Below are 10000 nucleotides of genomic sequence, written 5' to 3' on the forward strand. Positions count from 1 at the left end.
ACCTTGTAAATAAAATCTCAAAGAATTTTATAGATACTTTAATAACAGAAAGTCACTTGTATGTAGTATTGGTCCAATTATTAAGGATAATGGTAGTGATACAAACAATGAAGCGAAATGGCCTCATTATTAAATAGATTCTTCGAATCCGCTTTTATTAAAGAAGACTGCCTGTCAGCTCATCCACTAGAAAATAAGAATTAAAATTCAATGGGGAGTTTTCCCATTACTGAAAGCGATGTTATGCGCGCTATTGACAAAATGAATGTTTGTAAACCCCCTGGCCCAGACAAGATTTCCCCGAGAATCCTGAAAGAAACCAAACACCAAGTCAGTAAACCACTCTCAATTATGTTAAGCAAATCTTTAACAGATGGCAAAGTTCCATCCGATTGGAAACGTGCGAATGTAACTCCAATCTTTAAAAAAGGCGATAAATCACAACCAGCCAACTATCGACCAACTAATCTGACATCAGTTGTATGTAAACTAATGGAGGCAAGCATTCGCGATGACATTGTCAACTTTTTAGAAAATAATAATGTGATAAATGACTCTTAACATGGTATTTTCAACAAACGTTCGTTTTTAACTAACTTACTTGATTATGTTTTTGACGTTTATGATGAGAGTACAGCAGTAGACATAGCGTACTTTGATTTCCAGAAAGCGTTCGATAAAGTGCCACAGAAACGTTTACTCAGAAAGGTCGTGTCACATGGTATCACTGGCAATATTCACAATTGGTTAAAAGACTGGCTTTCTGAGCGGAAACAGAGTTGTTGTGAACGGCTTTGCGTCTAGTTGACTTCATGTAAAAAGTGGCGCACCGCGGGGATCTGTGCATGGTTCTATTCTGTTCATGATATATGTAAATGACATTGATGATGACCTCACGTGCAAGGTATCTAAATTTGCCGATGACACGAAAATTGCGAGTAAAACACTGTTGAAGACGGAGAGGTACTTCAGTCTGACTTAGATTGATTAACTAGCTGTGCCAGTAAATGGCAAATGGATTTCAATATCGATAAATGTAAATAAAGTATTGCACATCGGTTGTAACAACAATCAACTTTAATATCTGATGAATGGTCGACAGCTTTATGCAGTAAATAAAAAAAAAAAGATCTTGGAATTATAATAACGAGCGACTTTTGGGCTTTATTGGACGTGTTTTTGAGATCAAATCAGAAAAAGTAATATTAGAACTCTATGATTCGTTTGTCAGACCCCATCTCGAATACTGTGTACAATTTTGGTTACCTTATTACAAAAAAGACATCGAAAAGCTGGAATGAGTCCAACGTAGAGTGACAAAAATTATTCCTAGGCTGAGAAACAGACCTTATGAAGAGAGACTCAAGGAACTTAATCTCTTTAGTCTCTCAAAACGTAGAGTGCGAGGAGATCTAATTGAAGTTTTTGAAATATTCAAAGGATTAGGCAACGTTAATGTGGATTATTACTTTACAGTTGACTGGTCAAATTTAAGAAGGCAGAACAACTTCAAAATAATTGGTCAAAGATTCTCATCAAGTGAAGCAAAACATTTCTTTTTTAATCGCATTGTTAATGTTTGGAATTCTCTTCCCTCTAATGTCGTCGATTGCGAAACAGTTGCAGTCTTCAAGAATAGATTGGACAAGTATCTCGACAGTAATCCGCTGCTCCAATACTATCCAATGTCCTAAACCTTCGTTTAAATAGAGGTAGATTTCTAGTGTGGGGGAGTTGGCTGGTAGTGCCTGGCGGTGGTAGTCGACTCTTTCCCGACACTTTTAATTGCAGTGACAGTGACGCCTATCTCTTCTCCTTCCTCATCAAAATTTCCATACAATTTTTTTATGTTGTATGGCTTTTTCTTTATTTCCTGCAAGCCACTGGCTGGTGGGAGTAGTGTGTGGGGAGAAGTCTTCGCTTTTGCTATCCTTTTTCTCTAGCATTAGTTTATATTCAGTAGACCACAAACAGCCTAGTAAGGGCTAGTAATTCTGCTGCTGTTTGTCCCTCCTTTGTATTCCTTTGTATTCCTCCTCCTCCTCCTTCTCGTCCTCGTCCTTCTTCTTCTCTTATTCTTCCTTCCTCCTCCTCCTCTTTGTCCTACTGCTCACACTCGTCTTTCTTCTTCTCTTTTTCTTCTTCTTTTTCTTCTTCTTCTTCTTCTTCTTCTTCTTCTTCTTCTTCTTCTTCTTCTTCTTCTTCTTCTTCTTCTTCTTCTCCTCCTCCTCCTCCTCCTCCTCCTCCTCCTCCTCCTCCTCCTCCTCCTCCTCCTCCTCCTCCTCCTCCTCCTCCTCCTCCTCTTCCTCTTATTCTTCGTCCTTCTCTCCTACTCTTCTTTCTCTTCTTCCTCCTCTTCTATTACATCTTTTACTTTTTCCCCGTATCTTTCTTCTTTTCTACCTTCTTCACCTTTCTCTTTCTTTTCCTCTTTTCCTCCTCCCCTTCGTGCTCCTCGTCTGCCTCGTCTTTGGTCTCCTCCTCCTCCTCATCCTTTTGTTACTACTACTACTACTACTACTACTACTACTACTACTACTACTACTACTACTACTACTACTACTACTACTACTACTTTTACTATGTCTGTTACTGCATTAAATGTCGAGGCTGCCACACAGGAACAAGCTGGTGGTGGGATCGCGCTGGCTTTTGTGAGGTGGATGCGCCACACTTACTGAAGCTTTCTCCAAAGAGGGTTTATATGATAAGAGGCTCAGCTATTGTGAAACGCTGCAGCATGGCGATGGTGGTGAGTGTAAAAAAGAAAAGAAAAAAGATGTGAGTTAGTGTTTTGTTTTAGAAGGGAGTGGCTGTGGGGGAGGTGTCTTCGTATTTGCTATCATACTAGAGAGATGAAGAGTAATTGGTTCTTGAAAAAGGCTGTACGATGAATGTACTATCCTACAAGGGAGATAAGGATGAACTGGTTCTTGAATACCCTGTTAGATAAATGGAAAAGACTCATTGATCAGGTTTGTTGTGCTGAGTAATGTGAGAGATTTAACAGGTCGGATAAAGATGTACGAGATGATAAATGAAGATAGGTAGATACAAAGATTGTCACTTGTAAAGACGGTCTTATAGCTTATTGTTCTTATCTTGTCTTATCTTCACGTTGTATTAGGGATTCCATGTTGCTGAAGTTTGATTTTTCTTTGTGTTACTTTGGGTCTTTTGGCATAGAGAAATTTGGAACAAGTGATAGTATTCATGGCAGATTTCTATGTGTATAGAATGATATTGACAATAAGCATCCAAAGATAAGTTCCTTTTCTTAAGCTAACCATCACTCCTTCAGTGGATATAACATATAAGCAATAGTATTAATTAAGTTCATGTCTGCTGCCATTGGCGTCCTGATTGAGCTAATGAGAAGATCTGAAAGGATTTCAGATTATTTTGCGAGTTAGAAGGATTGGTGGCTGTAGGGATTTTAGAACATATGAACATAAGAAAATAAGAGAGCCTAAGAGAAGTCAACATGTAGTTCTTTTCTTTCTATACAAGAATTCCCCCATGCAAGCTTACTGATCTCCTGCAGCTTTCTTATATTCATGTATTTATATGAGTGAGTGATGAGATAATAATGCCATAAAAGTAATATTGAATGCTAAAATTCCAAAACCAGGAAGACCAAATGATTTCTATGCCATCAGGAACACGGAGCGGCATCACTCAGCTTCATCAACACTCCTGTCGCTCACATTCTCCTTCCCTTCTCTTCATTTTACCATTCTTGTGCAAGATTTCTTCCCCTCTGTACACGACTTACTCAATGATTCCTCCATGTTTGCCTCGCATTGTCTGACCGTCACCACTAATGCTGCTCTGTTATACATGAAATGCTTCTCAGTGGTACAATTTCGGTCAGATGTCGAGAATAGCCTGCACTTATTTCCAGTTTGTTTAGTGTTTATTCTTATCTTTTGTCATTAATCAGATTGTCACATCAGAGGCTTGTAGACCGAGTAAATTTCTGCATTCACTTTCACTGTGCTTAGTATTTATTTTTTTTTTAAATTTCTAGAGACTTGGGATTGAAAGAGAGATGCAAGACAGGGGAAGTGACTGCAGGTTATACACGAGTTCTGGCCAGGAATAAATTCATACTCAAGGCTCTTGGGTTGCTCCTTAAGGTAAACAGTCAGATACGAAGTGACGATGTTCTGAAATGACTCTTGCCTGACTCGCGCGAGACATATTTAGAGGATTTCAGCACGTGTATGTTAGAATATGTTGATGTTTATAATAGCGACACACGCTTAGTACTCACACACACACACACACACACACACACACACACACACACACACACACACACACACACACACACACACACACACACACACACACACACACACACACACACCTCTAAAGCTCATAAGTTCTTATATACCAACTGTCTTTCTACTTCAACTTACATCACTAAGAATATATAAATCTTACGTACGTATATGAAAAGGAGAATCACGTACAGTAACTCACGCTAAGAGTGTCACGCTCACCTGGTCTTCTTGGTCCAGGTAATGGTCGGCATGGGGTTCCCTGAGGCAGAGCAGGAGACCGTGGCAGACTTGTTCCGAGCTACATTGACGCGTCTCTCTGCCTCGATGTGCTCTGGTCCGTCTGTTGGAGGAGGAGAGGGATGACAATCGGCAGAGAGAGAGAGAGAGAGAGAGAGAGAGAGAGAGAGAGAGAGAGAGAGAGAGAGAGAGAGAGAGAGAGAGAGAGAGAGAGAGAGAGAGAGAGAGAGACTAAGGACGAGAAAACAAAGGGAAATGCTTTTACTTTTTACTCAAAGGCAGAAAGAGACAAAGAAACTAAAGATATTACCTAATAGTATACACCATAGACAACTTTACTCAAAAACTGGCTAAACTCGAAGACCAAATGTCAAGAGGAGTATATATTCAGCGACTCAAAAAGGAAGGGAAAGAAAGAGAGACTAAGGGTATTAAACATAAATGTACAATATATCCATTCTTAAGCATATGCACCATACTACTAAAACCTCTCAAGCGAAGATAAAAAAAAGATGTATCTACTTAGCAAACTGCACTGAAAATTAAACCAAGGATATCAACAGGAATTCTTCATCTAATGTACTCCTGAAGACTAAAACTTGCTAAACACATAGACGAAGAGACAAGGGAGTGTGTTTTTAGTGACTCACACTGTACGTTGAGGTAGAAGTTGGAGGAGACTGTGCCGTGGGGGCTGGTGGCAGTGACCGTGTAGTTGTTGGAGTGCAGGCGGTGTAGGGGCCCCAGTCTTAGCGCCCCGTCCCCGCCAGTGCCGTTCCCGATCTCCTCCGTTCCTCGCCGCCACTTGTACCTGCGGGTGATGAAAGTTACGTGTAGTCCCGCTGACGTGTTATTTTTCTTTGTATTGTGTAAGTTGGAGAGTTTAGGTTTTGATCTGATGATTGAGTTTGTTTTGTTTTAGGGACTGATCTTTATTATTATTATTATTATTATTATTATTATTATTATTATTATTATTATTATTATTATTATTATTATTATTATTATTATTATTATTATTATTATTATTATTATTATTATTATTATTATTATTATTATTATTATTGGCATTATCATTACTATTATTACTATTATTTATTATTGTTGTTGTTGTTGTTGTTGTTGTTGTTGTTGTTGTTATTATTATTATTATTATTATTATTATTATTATTATTATTATTATTATTATTATTATTATTATTATTATTATTATTATTATTATTATTATTATTATTATTATTATTATTATTATTATTATTATTATTATTATTACTACTACTACTACTACTACTACTACTACTACTACTACTACTACTACTACTACTACTACTACTACTACTACTACTATTATCATTATTATTATTCATCATTATCAATAGTGATGATAAAAAATAATAATAATAATAATAATAATAATAATAATAATAATAATAATAATAATAATAGTAATAATAATAATAAAAATGAAAAAAGTAATGATAGTAATGATGATGAAAATAACAATAACAATAATAATAACAACAACAACAACAACAACAATGATAATAATAATGATAATAGTAATGATAATAATAATAATAATAATAATAATAATAATAATAATAATAATAATAATAATAATAATAAAAATGGCAGTGACAATATTAATAATGATAGTGACAATTATAATAATGATGATAATTATGATGATAATAATAATAATAATGATAATAATAATAATAATAATAAAAATAATAATAATAATGAAAATAATAATAATAATGGTAACAATCATCATCATCAGTGTGGGGTCAAAGGGTATATATGCAAGCCGTTGGCGAACACACCACACTGCCAAGGTGAGCATCGCCGGAGCTATGTACCTACTTGATTGGGCCTGGATTGGCTTGAGCTTTGGCGATGATGGTAACGTTGTCCCCCTCTACAGCGTCCACTCTCCCTCGCGGGGCCTCCACCCACACCGGGGCGTCTGTAAACACGGAGGCGCTGTTTATTAGTTGGCTCCGCGCACTCGTTTTCCATTCGTTCGCTCGTTTGCAGTTTTGCATATGTGCATTTATTTAATTTGCCTCCTAAATGGTTGGGAAAATGTGTGCTTCAGTGTATGTCTGTGTGTGTACGTAGAGGATAGGTGGGTGGGAGAGAGAGAGAGAGAGAGAGAGAGAGAGAGAGAGAGAGAGAGAGAGAGAGAGAGAGAGAGAGAGAGAGCATATTTGATGGAGTGACTGGTTAATAGTCAAGCTCATGGGATGGTTGGTTGGCTGACTGACTGACTGACTGACTGACTGACTGATGGACTGACTGACTGACGGACTGACTGACTGGCTGACTGACGGAGTAATTCATCCCGTCATAAATAAAATGATCGGCGTCCGCTGCTTGGCCTCACGCTGGCCAGTCTGTGCTGCGGCTCAGCGTGAACGGTTTATATTTATCATGTCTATCAAATCAACGGGACTACATCTCTCTCTCTCTCTCTCTCTCTCTGATTGATTCGCTTCTTTAGCCAGAAGGTAACGCATCACACAAAGTCAGGTCACACACCAAGCACTCAAACCCAGCATGCAACACATCAGTAAACTAATACATAGCAACGCATTTCAGTAAGGTAGTGAGATCCAGATTCCTAGATAAAACCAGACGCAGCGCAAAACAGTAATTCAATACGCAATATAGGATACAAACAACACACGACACTCTTTAGTGAACCAGTTCGAAAAAAAACTTTATTAGGACAGGGTGGAACGAACTTTAATAAGCCAATAAGCAGTATTTTTTTTCTGTAAAACAGTTCACAACACATTTTTTTTCCTAACCAGTGTGATAAATAAATACAAAACACATTTCAATAACCCACTTCGCAATACTTCACTGAGCCAGCACACAGCACACAGCACACAACACACATACATGTAAGTCACACATTCACAACACTTTAAACAATACACGATAATACATGTTAGCCACGCAACACACTAAACCAGTACGCAACTTAGTCTATGCAAAACTAAGCCACACATAGCGAAGAGGGATAAAACTATGCTCGGAAACATGAGACGAGAGAGAGAGAGAGAGAGAGAGAGAGAGAGAGAGAGAGAGAGAGAGAGAGAGAGAGAGAGAGAGAGAGAGTATTTCATGTTTGAATTTTCATTAATTATTTATTATTCATTTATTCATGGAGCGTAAGAATGTCTCTCCCAAAACTGTATCTTAACTGATAAGGGATTTTTTTTAGAAAGGGGTGGTGGTGGTGGTGGTGGTGGTGGTGGTGTGTGTGTGTGTGTGTGTGTGTGTGCTTGCTTTGGATTTTGCTTAGCCTGTTTAATTAACTTATTCGTTCATTCATTCATTCATTCATTCAACCTTCCATCCATCCATCCATTCTTTCTTTTTTCTTTCTTTCTTTCATTCTTTCTTTCTCTTTTTCTTTCTACCTATATTTCCTTTCTTTTCTTTCTTTTTTCTTTTCTTTTCCTTTCTTTCTAGTTTGTTTGTTTGTTTGTTTATTTGCCTCCATCTCTCTTATTTCTTCTATTCTCTCCTTTTTATTTTTTATATCATGTGGGCTATTCACGGGAGTTTATGGGCTAAAGGAGATACTTTTTGGGGTACCTCCTATCTTAAAGCCCACCCGCTAGGAAACCGTTGCCCCGAGTGAGGAAGCCCAGCCTACACTCGGACCGTGGACAGGATTCGAACCCGTGCGCTTGAAGACCCCTCGGTTCCCAAAGCACGCATGGTTCCACTGTACCACGGCGGCCCCCTGTCTTTCTTTCCATGTATCTGCATTTTCTTTTCTTTTCTTTTTCTTTCTTTCCTCTTTCCTTTCTTCTTTTTTTTTTTTTTTTTTTCCTGACGTTATAAAGCTGGGTTCATTCAACTTGGCTCATGAATTACAGCTTGTGTGTGTAGGTACTTCAGTGAACCAAGAATAGAATATAATATGATAAATGCCTCGAAAACCATAGTGTATACTGTACTTTAATGTAATGTGTTTTATGTGGTAATCAATAAAATATACGTTTGGTAGAAGATGACTGTTCTTTATAATAGCGGTAGTGGTAGGTGGCCACTGATTCCCTACTTCTACTACAATGGTGGACTTTCATTGTAATGGAAATATTAAAATTATCGTTCATCTGAGGCTTTATCAAAATGTACAACTGTAACAATGAGCATTTATCACATAACTACACATCACTTAGACGTATTCTGAGTTGCATAAGTTTGCAGTGATGAGAGATGAGTAAACAGAAGTGGGTGAGGAAGCGACCGAGGATGCTGAGGAATGAAATGAAACGTAATCAACTGAGTTCTTATGCGTACGAGTGACGTACTGCCTCCTCCTTGCCGTGAGATATGAGTTGTTAGGGATTTATGGAGGTGTGCGTGCGGGGGTGTATGAGAATAGGAGTGGACAAGACTGAAGTTATGGTTATGGAGAGGACGGAGCAGCGGCGAGGCGAATTGTAATTTTTTTTTTTATATATATGTAAGAGGGGAAATCTGGCCAAGGGCAACAAAATATTAAAAAAGGCCCGCTTAGGTGCCAGTGCCCCTGCATGTCCGATAGAGTTAGCCACAAGATAGGGACAAATGTCTTGAAAACTCCCTTTTAAATGAAGTCAAGTCTAAGGAAATTGGAAGGAAATATAGAAGCAGGGAGGTAGTTCCGGAATTTACCAGAAAAAATATAAAAGATTGAGAGTACTGATTAACTCTTTCATTAGGGAGTTGGACTGAATAGAGGTAAGAGGAGGAAGAAGAAAGAAAGCCTTGAAATCGTGAATGATGGCTTCCTATTGACCCACTGAGTGCATGAGGGATGTGATTTGTGAAATGAAATAAGTGGTGTACGAGAGGTGAGGAAGGAGAGAGAAAGATTACTGTGTTGTAGTCCTTAGTAGCGTAACATTCCGTATACCTATTTCATTGTTTTGCTTTTGTCCTCAGTCTTAACTTCCCTGACTTTCTTCCACCCGTACTAAACTTGACAACTGGTTCTGTGTTTTCTAACTACTGCGGATTTTTGTAAATTTAATCACATGTGCCAACTTCTAGGGTATAATTCTAAAAAATCACCACAGACAGTAAAAGGAGTGATGCAGTAACAAATAATTTAATGTCAATAGTTTGATTTCAGATTAGCAGATTTCCTTATGACTATTCAGATGAAGCAAGTGTTCCCGTGTTGTTGGCGGCAATAGGAAGAGGAGATCAGGGAAGTTAATATTTGGAAAACCACAAAGAAAAATAAAAACGTATTAGTATGTGTGGTTTGACTTGTTTTCGTACTGTGACTACACGTCTGGATAATAAAATATGATATTTGTATTACTGTGAAGTAGGTCTGAAGGAAAGGAGGATTAGTGAGAAATGGCAGATACTTTTAATAGGACCGCTGTACAAAATTTGGTGCGCAAATACCTTCGACCTTTCCAAAATTAATTACTGACAATTAACAAATGAATTTT

General features: G+C 37.9%; 1 protein-coding gene across 1 annotated transcript in view; it reads right to left on the reverse strand.

Annotated features, from left to right (window-relative positions):
* Positions 1–10000, reverse strand: part of LOC123520837 (nephrin-like) — a 412849-nt gene that overhangs the window by 29638 nt on the left and 373211 nt on the right. Inside the window, exons 14-16 of the mRNA XM_045283473.1 lie at positions 6393–6495; positions 5177–5337; positions 4509–4629 (exon numbers count right to left, since the gene is read on the reverse strand). Of these exons, the coding sequence (XP_045139408.1) occupies positions 4509–4629; positions 5177–5337; positions 6393–6495 (385 nt within the window). The remainder of the gene's footprint in view (positions 1–4508; positions 4630–5176; positions 5338–6392; positions 6496–10000) is intronic.

This window comes from Portunus trituberculatus, chromosome 47 (genome assembly GCF_017591435.1).
Source record: "Portunus trituberculatus isolate SZX2019 chromosome 47, ASM1759143v1, whole genome shotgun sequence".
In the NCBI taxonomy this organism is placed as follows: domain Eukaryota; kingdom Metazoa; phylum Arthropoda; class Malacostraca; order Decapoda; family Portunidae; genus Portunus; species Portunus trituberculatus.